The sequence below is a fragment of the Gallus gallus genome, chromosome 1 (assembly GCF_016699485.2).
Source record: "Gallus gallus isolate bGalGal1 chromosome 1, bGalGal1.mat.broiler.GRCg7b, whole genome shotgun sequence".
NCBI classification, from domain to species: domain Eukaryota; kingdom Metazoa; phylum Chordata; class Aves; order Galliformes; family Phasianidae; genus Gallus; species Gallus gallus.
The window spans coordinates 71,503,588-71,519,614 of record NC_052532.1 but is presented as its reverse complement, the minus strand read 5'-3'; the positions used below and the strand labels follow the sequence as shown (position 1 = coordinate 71,519,614).

Sequence of the window (16,027 nt, the reverse complement as noted above, 5' to 3'; positions counted from 1 at the left end):
TTCTCTAATCTGTGTCATCATCACGTGTTGTCACATACTGGATTATTTTGAATCATCTGGTATATTGCTCCTGCAAATAAGAGAAACACCTTTCTACTGCTGCGAAAGAAAATATTCTGGTAGGTAAGAACGGGAAGAGTTACTGAGGATTGTACTGATTTAACTCCATTTCACTGTTCATAGGAGTGCAGCTTCTTCTGAGGGACAAATTTATGCTTCTGTTTGGAAAGCAGATGTCATTGTACAAGTCACAGCTTCAATACATGTTGACAGTGCTACTGTTGGAATGTACTTGGATGCTGCATCAACAAGTGGTCATGACAAAGCTCCTGAGAGCTCCATTGACACCAACCCAGCAATAGCTAACCCTATCAGATTGGGTTAAAATGCATGGGCCCAGGAGAGCCCGTGTGCTGGCTGGGAGCTGGAGAAGGGACAGTAGCTTCTGAGCCACAGTCAGGCTCCTGAACCTGCCTGTCACTGTGGCATCAGGACAATAAGGGGAAATGGCTGAGAGGAACCAGAGCAAGACTGTGGGGGAAAATCAATAGCAGGGAGCTGCGGAGGAGCTGGGGTAGGTGAAACCTCTCCATTTGACCTACTTTAGCAGGTGTAGTTGTTTAGATGGAATTTAAATCTCTGAAGATATGTGGGGAACTTCCTGACATCACCCAAGATGGGCAGGGGCCAGGGCAGGGCTACACATGTCAAGTATGTGCTTAACCATAACCAGGTCCAAACCCTTCAGTGCCAGCAGAGATTTCCACGTGCGCTGGCTCATTCTTGAGCAGGCAGAGCTCCATAGGGGACGCAGAATCACTGGTGAATGAGGTAAAGCACAAAGGTATACCAAAAATAGGATATTTGGAACACAGTTCTGCAGCGTGCTAGGTCTTCAGCTACCAATTTCAGATATAGGCTGTACCTGCTTTGTCCTTATGTTGTCCAGAACCGTGTAACATCTGTCAATACTGTTAACCTCAGGAATTTAAAATAATTAGTTGTTAGTTATTTATAATTAGTTACTTGTCTCTCACTCCAACATTGCAGGATTTTGAGGGAAAAGATTGGGAAAAAAGAAATAAATTCAAATGTATCTGCATATTCTGATCTTGCTTCTGGGTTTTGTTTTGTAAACTACTATTTGCAAATTTATCCCCCAAATTTTGAATGCTATTAGACTTCTTTTCTCTTTCATTATAGTCTTTTTTCCATCTGTCTTTCACTTCCTCTTTCCCTTCCTCCCTCTCTCCTTACCCAGTTCTTTCGTCCCTCCCTGACTCCTTGCCTGCCTGTCTGCCCATTTCGTATGTAATTACATGATTCAGACCAGGAGAATTAAGGAACAGGAAAACATATGATGAAACTGAAGGTAAAAGTAGAAAAGCCATCAAACTATGTGCTGTTACTGCAAAACATTCTAAACAAAAGTAAACAAGAAATAGAAGCTGAAGGGGCAGAGTTCAACATTTCTGTCACGTCATGCCAAAGTGATTTACATTTTATAGATACCATGGCTGGTTTATCCTTCTCCTCTTCACTTACCTCAGCTGCAGAGGTGAAGCAAACTTTTCTCAAAGCCTAATCCTCTCTATTGGTAATATTTTCAGAGGCTGGTTCCTCTTCCCCCTCCCTTTTTCTGCATCATTTTCTCCACAGGGTGACAGGATTACAGCTGTCGTGCCCATTCTGAGTTGTGGTGTGCACTCTGTCATCCATGTCATTCTAACTCTATATCTTGCTGGCAGTAAAAGAGTGACACAAATTGTTTTCCTGCCAGATTAACGTTGTCTAGTAGATTTAATGCTCATAATCTAATGTGAGAGAGAACATTATATGGGCAACAGAAGTCAATCTGCTTGCAACGATTGTCCAGCATTGCTGAAAATAAATAAATGAATGCATGAATGAATAACACTGCAGTTCTAGCCCTGTGGAAGCAGAGCACCATTCTGCACTGTTCTGTACCTTCTGAGGCGATGGCCTATAGTGACAGTGCTGCCCAGCTGTATGACCGGTAGGATGACGTGGAAATGCAGCAAAGGAGAAGGAGAAGCGATAAATAAATGAATAAATAAATAAATAAATAAATAAGAAGGAAAGAAAGAAAAATGAAATAAGGGAGAAGGAAAAGGAAACAGGAAAAGCAAAAAAGGAAAAGGAAACCTGAGGTCGAGTGAGAGCAGTGTGTACTCAGCGAACTGCAGAATGAAACCTTGGCAAATGAAAAAAATCAGTGTGAGTACAGCTTGTTGCATAGAAGTGTGATTTATCTGCTTTTATTTTCAATAGTTCCAGTGGCATCATAATGTAAGATTTTATAACCTATTAAATCATGCCTGACGTTTATTGTTGTATTTTGGAGTGGATACATTATAGATAGGCAGGAGCTGCACAGCAGTTTCTTCTCAGAGGTCTTATTCCATCCTCGTGCCCTTTTATAACTTTAGCTCAGAAACTGCCCAATGTTAACTGAAGATAAAGATTTTGGCCAAGAATCAAAAAATAATCAACTTTTCAATTACCATTGAGTCGTTCGGATCGCCCTGATATGAGGTGGCCTTTATTTATGTAGTTGTCTTCTATTTCCAAATGCAGATCTGCATACAAAAGGGTTAACAGCAACAGTCTCTTTGGGCTCCGCAGTAACCTTCAGAGCAAACAGGTTGCCCTTTCACAGGAAAGAGGTGGTAATCAATCTAAGTTGCTCACCATTTTTTTTTTTTTGTCTGTGTGTAGGGAGTGACATAATTAATACCAGTAACTTGAGTTGACCCCAATATTATGTTGGGAGATGGCTGAGAAGAGGCATAGAGGTGGGTGGATATGGGTGCCAAGGTCATGTCCTTATCTGGCCCAACTCTCCGCACTTTTCTGTTGCCTATGGAGGGTCTCCGGGATGTCAGCCTGGACACTGTTCTTAGCAGCTTCCATCTCTGCAACTTTAGCATCTTTTCTGTATACCATTCACTTGAATGGAAGGAGGGCAGCCTACTGTCAGGGGAAGCAGCAGTACCAGCAGTGATGCAGGATGTGGCACTGAATGTTTGTCCTATCCTGGCTCTTGGTGCTGGAGGACCAGCTGCCTCCTCAACAGACCTCAGGGCATCCACGTGTGTGCATGGTAGGACAGAGGCCTAACTTGTTAGATGTGTTGCTCACGCACAACGTGCGCAACGTCAGGGATGGCAGCAGCAGCAGCACCTGCCTGCTTGTGGTCCACTGCCCCTTCCTACACTCATGTAGTCAGTCTCTCACTAGACAGGCCCATCTGTGTGGCAACATCCTGAAGAAAGCTGAGGCTAAGTTTCGAGTTGCACCGGTTGAGACAGGCTGAGAGAGCAACTGCAAGAAGAGAGAGGGTGGAATAGACAAGCTCTGCCAGCAGCAGAGGGAAAGGGAATAGTGAGACAGTGGATGAGGAAGGGAAAAGCAGTGGAGAGGAGATGAGGAGAAGAGTCTTAGCTCAGGAGGGGCTTCACCAGCCACTTCAGGAGGAGAGAGATGAAAAGATTAAGTGAAGGAATGGTAACCTTGATCAGAGGGACATTCAGCCTACCTGCCTGGTACCTAGGAGGGAGCTGCCAGCAGTCAAGGGATCTTTGCTATATCATATATCACTATGGTACAGGGACTTCTGTGACCAGAAGGAAGGCTGGCTTCATCTACACAGTGAAGATAGTTTCACATTCCAGGGCCTGAACTAAGTGCAGGTATCAGTGGTCACAGCTACCATTCAAAAAATAAAGATATATTTCAATGTTAGATAGCATCTTACAAGCAATAATTAAACTTTTACAACACCCATGTGAGGTAAGTGAATAATTATCACTCCTATTTTAAAGCTATGAAAGGAGAGAGGGTAAGTGGTTTGCCGAAGGCCACGCAATGAGTCAGTGGCAGTGCTTCCATTAGCAGGCATCAGCTCCTGCTTCCGAGGCCTGTCCATGAGCCACAGCAGCATTGCAGTCTCCCCATCGAGAGATGAAAGCAAGCTGATTTCTCAAGCACTTTGATGAGAGAAGGAAGGTTAGAAATAGCCCACGGCTGTTTCTGGAGAAAGAGTCAGGACAGAAGGAGAATTTCTAAAGAGGAGAGTGGAAAAGTGCCAGGCTCAGGAAAGGGAATGGTGATAAAGTAACTATTGATATGTGTGGTTATGAAGGGAATAAAGCTGGCAAACCAGAACCAAATGACAGGGAAGAAAAAATAGGTCAGTGGTGAAGATAGATTTGTCAGAGAGCTTTGTGGCATTTGAGAGGCCTAGGGGAGAGGTGGGAAGGGAATGAGAGGGGAAAGAGAGATGGGGAGAAATTCCAGTGAAACGCATACAGCAGCATTTAAAAACTGCTGCACTTGGAGGCAGGGAAATAAAAGCCACTGAGCATGAGGCCTTTCAGTGCCTGCCCAATTACAATCATGCTATTGAGTCTCACTCAGCAGCTGTGGATCCTGGAATGGTCTGCCAGGCTAGGTAAGTGTTGGCACCATCATCTCGCTTACAGGAGTACCAAGGCTCGGAGCAGTGTAGAAACTTACCTGTGGTTGTTCAGCAAGGCAAAAATTATTACAATAAGTAATGTGAAATAGAAAGACAGATAGGGACACACAGTTCTCAGTGGCATAGGAGAGAACAAGAAAAATGATGACTGATGTCAGCAGCCCAAATCTATTTTTCCTAGCTCTAGAATACATCATGCTGAGTAAAATGGCAGGTAGAGGCCAGGAGATACGGATCTTTTATATTTTAAACTACAAGCTAAGAAATACTGGCAGGCAGATACGTTAATATATGCACATGCATGCAAATGCACGTGGACACAACACAATTAGCCTGACACTGGATTTGGTATTGTACATGTCCTTAGATTAGTTATTTCTGCAGTTTCTCAACTTTCCTCCTTTTAGCAAAACTAAGATAATGACTCTTACCTACAAAACAGAGACTCACTTATAACCTAGAAGTATTTTGCAGTGCTAAGTGTGCTTAACTTGAAGCTGCAAATGAGCACCCATTTTGCTTTTTTGGTTGTCTTGTGCCACGGAACACAAGCCACATGTCTGACAGTTGGTGGCTGCCACACCAGAATGAGCATCACCTGAAAAAGTAAAACCTCAGAAAATAGCTGCCATCATTACTAGTAGACTCTGAAAGATTGTCAGAAAGAGTAGTGTTTTCAAGGCCTAAGAAAGTGAGGTGCTTGAGAACAAAAGTTCCTCTTCATTTCAAAAGCCACCCTTCCTAAACTCTGCTTCCTCCTTTCCCTGGCAAAAAATGAAGCTACAGCTACTTTTACCTTAGTTTGTGGAAGGCAGAGAAGCATCTTGCAGTTTAAAGTAAGAGGAGGAAACCAATTCAACAAATCTGTCGAGTGAGTCAGGAAAGAGCAGTGTATAAAATAAAGCTTATTTTTAGTAACACTCCTTTGGTTTTAAAAGTTATTCCAACTTCACCTCTTCCTTTTTTTCAGCTTCACAGGCAGATCAGAGCTCCTTCTGCCACCTCTCCTTCCACCTGGCGCAGAGGGCCATGGTACTTCAGCTGTGCAGTGCTACCACCCTCTGGCCACTTCAATTCCACAGTCCTCAATCTGCAGGAGTCTCTGAACTTAGTCATATGCCTCCTACATCTACTCTGTAAGATAAATTTCACCCTTCAGGGTACCTAGTGTGTGAGAGAGTGATTTGCACCTTCTGATGCAGCTCTATACAATGCTTGTTTTGACTGATTCATTTTGTAAAGGGATTTCATCTGGGTGAAGGAAGCAGTTAGACTTAGCCAAATACAGTCATCCACCACATACAGCACTGGGGTTTTTCTAAAAGGCCACCATCCATGTTAGATTGGTGACTGATTCCTGCTTGGAGGATATATTCGGTGGGATGAGACGTTCCTGGATCATTTTGGGATTTAAGTGCTGGAATGGCATTTCCTGTGGTACCTTGACCAAGAGATTTTATCTTTCAGCACCTCAGCCGCACAGCTGTAACACAGATATCATGCACTTTTTTTGCACATGGGTGTTGCCAGGATGAACATATTAATTATTTTGATCACATGGGTGTGAGCTTATAAAAATTCCAAGTTATGTAGCAGTCTGCCCAGATCACTCTATGCTGACGCTACCAACACACTGAGACTTCTGCAGAGATAGTTTTCAGTGGTGGGGAGCTTCTGTCCACCATAAACTGTGCTGAGGCCACTAGCTCATTTCCCAGAGCACAGCAAGAAGATATAGGGTGGGAACGATTGGAGGAGCAAAAAGTAATTTGGAACCAAAACCTAAAGTACTTGGAGTATAAGAGCTATTTCACATACAGCTACTACAATAGAAGAAAAGGCTTATTTTGCTGAAATTGTCCCAACTTTTCATATTTTATGTAAGAAACTGCACAATAATAATAAGCACAGAGATAAAAATAGGCTCAGAAGCAAAACTGTGGCTTCAAAGTTGAAACACCATGTTCTAGCATTATGCTTTTTTTGTGCCAAGCAAATCATATCTTTTTAAACCTTTATGGGACAAGAAAATGTGAAGAACATAGGTAATAAAGTACTTTCTTGCAGAATCTTGCCATCTGTGTAGCTCTTTAGGGGTGATGGAGGATCACTCTAGCCATATCCTATGTGAAGGAGCAATGAAAGCATTCATTGTTCTTTATAATTTCCTTGTTACAGCCTCTCCTTACAGGTGATAGGTTGGCACACTCTTTCCTAGAAGCACTGTGGATTAGGAGAGCTAAGACTGTGTAGAGCTCACTCTGAGACTTCACCCAGACTTCTCACCGGAACTCTAAAATCTGTTTGAAGATGCTATTATGTTTTTGACAGGAGCATAAAAGAGGGAGCCAAGAGGCAGCACGCTAGCATGAACCTTCACATGGTTTTGTAAAGAAGCTGGTTCAACAAGATGTCAGAAATGGACATTTTATCTGCCTTGACAAACCATTCAAGTGTATATGTAGATTTTTTTATTTTTATTTTTTGTCAGAGCAGTTCATGCTAGAAGTGGATTTTGGTTTTAATTTTATTGTTGTCATTGTCTTCTCCTTGATGCAGTAGTATAATGGTACAATCTCTTGTAAGGACACGATTGTTTCAGTGGAAATTTATCCATAGTACGTGGCCTACTTTTTGCCTGACAGTGGCTATATTGGCCTTACATACATAGAAAGTTGCAAGACAATGCTAAAAGGTTGAACTAGTGTCCCACTGAAAGAGTAGTTAAAGTCCCACAGTTGTTATGTGTAGGCAATCCCTGAGTGCCAGCAGTGCTCTTTCATTTCTCAGGTTCATAGTGGGAGGAGTGGTCATAGTTCAATTTTATCTCAGAACAGAGTCTCATTTTATAGCATTCAATGTCTATGGGAAAGGGACCTACTCTATGTTCTCTGCCTTGAATTCCTTATCAAAAATGAGTCTGATCAAAACAGTTTAGTCTGTAAATCTTAGTTTATTCTGTAAATATCTGAACTGAAGAGCCTACGATCTTTTTTCACTTTGGAAAAAGAAAAAATAAGAACAACCTGAAGAGTCTGGTAGCATCTCTACATTTATCAAAAATAAATAACCCTATCTTTTCTTCTCATCTTCTCTCATGTCCGTAACCAAGTGCTTATTTATATAAAAAACAAAAACAAACAAGGAAAAATGGAAAGAATCATAGAATCATAGAATTACTCAGGCTGGGAAGGACCTCAAAGATCATCAAGTCCAACCGCCGCCTAACCATAGTACCCTAACTCTAACAACCCTCCACTAAATCCTATCTCTGAGCACCACATCCAAACAGCTTTTAAACACATCCAGGGACGGTGACTCAACCACCTCCCTGGGGAGCCTATTCCAATGTTTAACCACTCTTTCTGTAAAGAAGTGTTTTCTAACGTCCAACCTAAACTTACCTTGGTGCAACTTGAGGCCATTTCCCCTCGTCTTGTCACCTGTCACCAGTGAGAAGTCGCACTCACTGTAAGCATCCTTCAGGTACTGGAAGAGAATAATAAGGTCTCCCCTCAGCCTCCTCTTCCCCAGACTAAACAGCCCCAGCTCCCTCAGCCTCTCCTCATAGGGCTGATTTTCCAAGCCCTTCACTAGCCTCGTTGCCCTTCTCTGGACCTGCTCCAGTACCTCCATGTCCTTCTTGTACTGAGGTGCCCAAAACTGAACACAGTACTCGAGATGAGGCCTCACCAATGCCGAGTACAGGGGCAGGATGACTTCCCTAGTCCTGCTCACCACACCATTCCTGATACAAGCCAGGATGCCACCGGCCCCCCTGGCCACCTGGGCACACTGCTGGCTCACATTCAGCTGACTGTCCAACAGTACGCCAAGGTCCCTTTCCATCAGGCAGCTTTCCAGCCACTCTGCCCCAAGCCTGTGGGGTTGCCTGGGGTTGTTGTGACCAAAATGCAGAACCCAACACTTGGCCCTATTGAAACTCATGCCGTTAACCTTGGCCCATCAATCCAGTCTATCCAGGTCCCTCTGTAGTGTCCTTCTCCCCTCTGGCAGATCAACACTCCCTCCCAGCTTGGTGTCGTCTGCAAACTTACTGAGGATGCACTCAATACCCTCATCCAGGTCATCAGTGAAGATATTAAACAGAAGCAGCCCCAGCACTGAGCCCTGGGGGATACCGCTCGTGACCGGCCACTAACTGGATTCAACTCCATTGACCACGACAATTTGGGCCTGGCCATCCATCCAGTGCTTCACCCAGCAGAGCGTACACCCATCCAGACCATGGGCAGCCAGCTTCTCCACAAGAATGTTATGGCGGACAGTGTGAAAGGCCTTACTGAAGTCCAGGTAGACCACATTGACAGCCTGACCCTCCTCCACTAAGCGGGTCACCTTGTCATAGAACGAAATCAGGTTTGTCAGACAGGATCTACCGTTTGCAAACCCATGCTGACTGGGCCTGATCCCCTGGTTGACCTTTACTTGGTCCATGATGGTTCCCAAGATTATTCGTTCCATGACCTTCCCTGGTACCGAGGTGAGACTGATAGGCCTGTAGCTACCAGGATCACCTTTCTGGCCCTTTTTGAAGATGGGCGTTACATTTGCCAGTTTTCAATCCACTGGGACATGCCCAGTTAGCCAGGACTACCAAAAAATAATGGAGAGTGGCTTGGCAACCACATCCGCCAACTCTCTCAGCACTCTAGGGTGCAGTCCATCCGGCCCCATGGACTTGTAAGCATCCAGCTTTTGCAGCAGGTCCAAAACTATGTCGTCATGGATCATGAAGGGCTTATTCTGTTCCCCATCCCTATCTACCAGCGCAGGGGGCTGTGTTCCCAGGGAGTAACAAGTCTTATTATTAAAGACTGAGGCAAAGAAAGCATTAAGTACCTCAGCCTTATCCCTATCCTTGGTGACCAGGTTGCCTTCGGCATCCAACAAGGGATGGAGATTCTCCCTAGACTTCCTCTTGCTGTTAATGTGTTTATAAAAGCATTTACTGTTTTCCTTCACTTTAGTGGCCAAGCTCAATTCTAGCTGTGCTTTGGCTTTTCTAATTTTCTCCCTGCACAGCTTCACTACATACCTGTAATCCTCATAAGTAGCTTGCCCACTCTTCCAGAGACCATAAACTTTCCTTTTGTTCTTGAGATCCAGCCAAAGGTCTCTGTTCAGCTAGCCCGGCCTCCTTGCCTGTCGGCTCATCTTCCGTGACATGGGGGTGGTCAGGTCCTGCACCTTTAAAACAGTTTCCTTAAAATATTCCCAGCCTTCCTGGGCTCCCATGCTCTCCAAAATTACCTCCCAAGGGACCCTCTCAACCATGGTCCTAAAGAGGTTGAAGTCCGCCCTCCGGAAGTCCAAGGTGGCAGTTCTGCTGAAAGAAAGAAAACAACTACATTTCTACTGTGTCTAATATTTTGCTATGGAAATGTGCTTCACAAAATTAAAAACAACTTTCAAATCTCTAGATCTTGACACATCAGAACTCATCTTTCCCTTTTTCATGTCCACCCACGAGAGAGGTACTGGCTACCTGCCTGAAGGAAGAGAAGGCCATGGCAAAATGACACACCTCGCATCTTGCCTTTCAGTAACCAAAATTCGCTTATCGCAGGCTGTAGAAAGGAGCAAATTTTAAAGGTATAGAAACTTCCTACAAAGAATGTGCTTTACCTTTCATTACTCTCTGGGCACCAACAGAAAATATGTGTCTTCAGTTGATGAAATTTGTGGTGAGCAAAGCTGTTGGCTTCACAACATGGTTTGAATTTGGAGATTCTGCATCTTAAGCCATTTTCTAGTGTTTGTCATATGACGCCCTAAATAATAAAAGAAATATTATTAACAAAACACAATGTAATCATCCAGTAAAGATTAAGTTCATATGTAAAACTTCTGATTAAATAAGTTGCAGCTTATTTTCCCAGCTGATTTGGACTCCTTTGAAGAGAGAGACGTTAAGTTACATTTATCATATTTGATGGAAATGCCAACACCTATTTGATATCAAGATAAAGGATTGGATTCTCTTACTCTACGGCTTGAAAGCTGTCATTAGCTGAGTGGATAAAACCACGTTTAAGGCCAACCAGCCTTCTGCTCCACAGATGGATGTCTCTTCCATCATAATCTACCCAAACATCAGAGGTGAGGTGAGGAAGGCATGTCCTAGACATCCCACCTTGATATAACTTCCCACAGATGAATCTTCCACCACAAAGAGAATCCTTTCTTAAGCTTCATTACAAGCTGGAAATCTTCCAGCAACTAACTTTTCAATAGAAATAACACTTTTTTTTTCCCCTCAGAATCTTACGTAGTTTCTGTGATGCCTTTGTCTTCAAAGATCCCAAATCACCAGGCTAGCCCCTGTTTATTAAACACTGAAATCTTCTATCTGCTCACTAGCCAGCATGTCTGACCAACACAGAATAGAGGAAAGAGTAAGGAAAATTGGTATATACTACAGTTTTAAAGCATCAAATCCATAATGAGAAAAGTGAGGAAATTCACGAATCCAGGCTCCCTCCCTGGAAACAGTTGTCACCACCACCAGCTGGTTCTATTTCAAATGCCTAATTTGATGTCAACTACCACATTGTTGTACTATTAAAAAAAAAAAAAAAAAAAAAGAAGATTGAAAGGTTGCTTCCTACTTTGTTAGAGACAGAACTCAAATAATCTGAAACTCTGGAGGTCAGTGCTGTGAGTGTTTGATGAGTGGCAAGACATTGTTCCAGAAATACTATTTTTATGGATATGCATGTGTGCTAAGTGAAAAAAGAGTTTCACTTCTATTGAAAAGAAAAATTGGAAGCTGGCTTTTGTGAGATATTTAACTCTTCTACCAATCAAAAAGATGAAGAGGAGTGTGTGGGTGTGAAAAGCCCTGAACTCAAGAATACTTATTGACTTAATTTAACTAAAAATATTTAGTTATCTAAATTGGAGGTGAAGAATTTGGGAATATTTTTTAAGAAAATAGGAATGTCAAAATGAGCATTAGTTGCACTTTTATGAAACAAATTTCAGCTTCTTCTAGAGGCTAAATGGCTGGCACTAAGACCAAGAGTTTTATTGGACTCCTAGGGTGAAATACCATTTATCCATACATCCAACTGCTACAACAAGCGAATCTCTTTGGCAATATGGCAACACAAAACTAGTTTGTTTCATAATTTAGCATTTTAAAACCGAGACTGTCTATAAATCCTCTGTTTATAGGTGGTTCAGTGATAGCAAATGGAAAAGAAGCTACCTCAAGCTGCTTATAAAAGAGTAGGTGACACAGATCTGTGAAGCCTCTCTCAAGGTGTACAAGAGATGATTTTTCTAAGCACTAGGACTAATATGAATTAAATTAATCTTTGGGAACAGGATGACTTACAAGTGAAAATGCCATAATCTTATGTCATTTGCTAGAGAAGGAAAATTGAAACAGCTGATCAGCTGATCTATTCAGGGCATTTTAATCTAATTTGCACAGGAGTGGGTCTAATTCAATGGGCCTCCTTTAATAAATTTAATGTTATTAATCAGTCATTTAAATCACAGTCCTTGCCTATTTATACTCCCCTCTGCCTCCCACATGTACATAATATTAGCTTTGCTGAGGCAAGGGCAAGAAGACTAATGGGAATAAATGAGCAGGCAAGAGTCACAGGCATAATGACCCAAGAGGTGATGGCCTCCCATAGCCACATTTTCCAATTTCTTGAGCCTGTGTTCAGTGAGGTCATCCTCCTGGCCACTTGATGGGACAGGAGCCGAGTCCCTCCACAGCGGGTCACTTGGGAAGGGAAGAGTTGTCAGGGGAGGTGTCTTATCCTGCCCCCCATGTGCAGCATAACTAATCTGCGCAACTTCCAGAGCCCACAGACCATGCATGGAAGGTCAGCAGGTCCGTGGCCACCAGCTCACAGCTGGGGAAAAAAAAAAGCAGGAAACCATCAGCCCTTAGACTCCAAAGGCTGAAGAGGGGCAGATAAAACAGGGTCATTAACTCTCACCTCACGAGACTTGGCAGGTCTCTGTCCTTGAACCAGGTTAGAGTTCTGCATTAATTGCTATTATTGCCACAGCAGTATCTTTGGTGTTTACCGAGGCCCTAATTGGATTACATCACAATGGATGCACACATGCCCTGATTCTATGGATAAGATGATTAAGAGATTGATCAGGCATGTGCATGTTTCATGTTCCTGCAGTGCTTCTGCTGAAACACGCCTATCTGTGGGAGGACATCATTGGCCTCTTTACATCTTGTGGAAAGCACAAACCTTTGATTTGAGCTCCAGGAGCTGAAGCAATGCTGGTGTAGAATGTGCAGTTATGTGGCATGATGAGGATAGACAAATCCATGTGTCTGACAAATCTGTTTTCTTTCTTAAATACTGTTTTCTTTCTTAAATACTGTTTTCTGGATGCAGTGGGTCACCGTGGGTGAAGTTCCCAGCTGGGCAACTGGCATCCAAATTGCGCTGGATGATTGATAAAAGAAATAGGAATGGCTCCTCAGCCCTTTCAAGAAGGTGAGTGATTTCAAATCAAAGCTGCCACTTCACCCTCCACTGGTAATAAATCAGTTCAATATGCCTGGATGTGCTGGTTAACTCTGGAGATGGTCAGATCATACAGCTGAAAACTGTCACATTCTTATCAGCAACGTGGTTCTGCAGTGCCATCCTTACTTTCCAGCATCTCTGAGAACACAAACCTTGGATTTGGTGCGTCACCAGGGGAATTTGCACATGAGAGTTCACCTTTCTGTAACAGCTGTTACAACAAAACATAGAAGAAAATAATGGAAAAGCAGCTGAGTACTTCCTGTGGAAAAAGAGAGTATGGGAACTTATTGCCTTGGAGAAATGGTTTGTATTGCCTATTAATTTACCACCCTCAGAACCCACATAAGCTATAATACAACCAGGTCACATGAATTGAAAGGTGAACGTGTTTATGTGGATCTGACAGGTGTTAATGGTGGCTTCCAACAGGAAAAGAAATGCAGGAGGAGAATTTGCCCATTAAACAAGTCCAACAGCATTACTGCTTTGTACCAGTATTACTTTCTGTATCCAGGTGTTGCGAAAGTAAACGTCCTGCTACCTTTATTTAGGAGAAGATCCTCACGAATGTGATAATCTTTTAAGGCCCAATTTTATCATGCACTGTGCTTCTATCTGGGTATCCAATGTAATGTTCATAATAAGATTAGCAGAGTGTAAATCTTTATGCAATTTAAATAAATGGTCTCTTGAGTATCTGGCATTAGGAATACATTGTTCTATATTCCCCTACAGGCACTGATGTTGTGTGCTGCAATTGAGATGTATTTGTCTGTACCATATTACAAAGCATTTGATTTAATTTTAAATGGAACTGTCCCATCTCTTCTTTGATTTGACTATCATGTAATTTGGTTAATTAAAATTCATTGGGTATTTCTTTCCATTTGCCACAAAAATGCTGAAGTGTGTAATATGGTATATCAAAAGTAGCTATGTGGAATGTCATTGGCACAGTGCACGGAACAGCCCAATACAGACACTATTGTTGTAACATCAAATTTATCCTATGAATCTCGTCTGTCCAGCTTATATATATAATTCCACATTCACTCAATCTGAATGGTTATTTCCCATATTAATATCCTTATTCGTTTGTTGTGATACCTGGATGTTTCCTAAACCTATTGACTCATTTAGTACTGATCAGCTTTTAATATGGCCAAACAGAATTAAACACAGGAAAACAAACAAACAAGCAAACAAAACCCATACCAAATTCAGATGCCCCATCCTTCCTCAAATTTGTTGTAATTCTGTTGTCTGCTTTACTGATGGACACCAAGAAAAAAAAAAACACCATTGCAATCAATAGAGCTGGGAGACCCAAACCAGTTGTTCACCTATCTGGGTAGATCAGTAACTGGAAGTTCATCTCATCTCACTGCAGATATCTGAAACAGGACAGAAGAACAGGCAAACTACATTTTTCTCTTCACTGACTCCAGAAAGAGGTTAAAAAATTAACCAGTGTCATGTAAATTCATGTTCCAAGCTGTCCTGTTTGTGTTGAGCAGTCCTTGTGTATTTGCCTTCACTCTGCATTACTGTGTGTGAGATGGACCTCTGTTCCAAGGCTGAAAATACAGCCAGCAGAGGTAAATCATCTGTCTGGTCACTCCTGAAGTGTCAACAGTTCTAGGATCATGACATCTGTTGTAATAAGGCCAGTGGCTCAGCACAGAAGGATTTATATCACTGTAAAACTGGAGTAAACTCTCCAGTCATCCACTCCAATGCATTTCACAGGATGTATAGATAATATACTTGATAATTCCTGCACCAAGATTCAACAGTTTGAGGCTCAAAAAGATTGACCTCAAAAGAAAACGCATATCCTTTCTTGGTTCAAAGCTCCTCCAGCATCACTTAACTCTTCCATATCCTCGGTGGTAGTTTCCTGTGGCTTGTTGCCCCACATCAGAAACCATAAGAGTATCATCCTGGTTCCCAGTAATATTCTGCTGGTAAATAAAAAGTTTTCTGTTTGCTTGTTTTTCAAGAATGTGCTGTTAATCTTTTAATTACTACAAGGGAACAATGTGCTGTTAATCTTTTAATTACTACAAGGGAACAAAAGCTGCAAAGGCATCTCATGTTACAGGACATAGTTTTTGCTAAAGCACTGCCATGATGAATTCAACAGTGTTAACTTTTCCTGTGATCAACCACAATAACACCTGATCAGTGATAAAGACTTTGCTCCTCATGCAGATGCTTATTTTAAAGCAGTCATCTCTACAGCACCACCAGCAAAATTTACTTCATGGTTGGCATTGCTTCACCAAACCACCATCTGTGACAAACCTGCCCTTCCCTGTCTCCTGCTCCCTGCTGAAAGTGCTCGTAATTCACTACTTCATAACTTACTGCCTGAGAAGGAGCCAGGCAAGGCAATGAAGCAAAGCCTGTGGCCAGGAGAGAGGGGAGGAGGAAGACAACTGCCTTACTGAAAGGCCAGGCCTACCTGGATGATTAGGCCTCCAGCATGCAGTCTGGCGAGAGATGGCACTTCCCTTCCTCCTCACGTGAGCAGGACAGGTAAGAGGCTTCACCATGTGGATCAGTACGGAGTTGGTCTGTCGCCAGGTGACCTGGTCTAGGGACATGCCACCCAGGATGTGGCCCAGGTGGCTGCTATCTGCCCCTCCCCAGCCCCATTCACCTGCCTTTCTCACACTTTAAAAACAAAACAAACAAAAAATGCTCTTACTTTCTTGTTAGGATGAGCGTTTCCATGCCTCTACCCACAGCTGTTATTTTAACTACTTTTAAAGGAATAACTGAGTTTCTTAGGTAATTTCTGGGCTCTGTAACCTGAGGCTTTAAGAAAAATAAAAAAGCCCATGGCAACTGATTGACAACAGATCCTCAGCTACTTTTACAACATCAGAGAAATATAACAAAAGCATTAGAGGAGCTTTTTGGTTTTCTGACTCTTCATCTAAACCCATAGCAAGTTCTCTGGAACCATGCTGCAAAG

General features: G+C 42.6%; 1 protein-coding gene across 1 annotated transcript in view; it reads left to right on the top strand.

Moving 5' to 3' along the window:
* The window catches only part of LOC112530121, a 28,603-nt gene that overhangs the window by 10,673 nt on the left and 1,903 nt on the right, over positions 1 to 16,027 (top strand). The window contains exons 3-4 of the mRNA XM_025142386.3: positions 5,472 to 5,637; positions 12,907 to 13,008. Coding sequence (XP_024998154.2) covers positions 5,531 to 5,637; positions 12,907 to 13,008 — 209 coding nt within the window. The 5' untranslated portion in view covers positions 5,472 to 5,530. The remainder of the gene's footprint in view (positions 1 to 5,471; positions 5,638 to 12,906; positions 13,009 to 16,027) is intronic.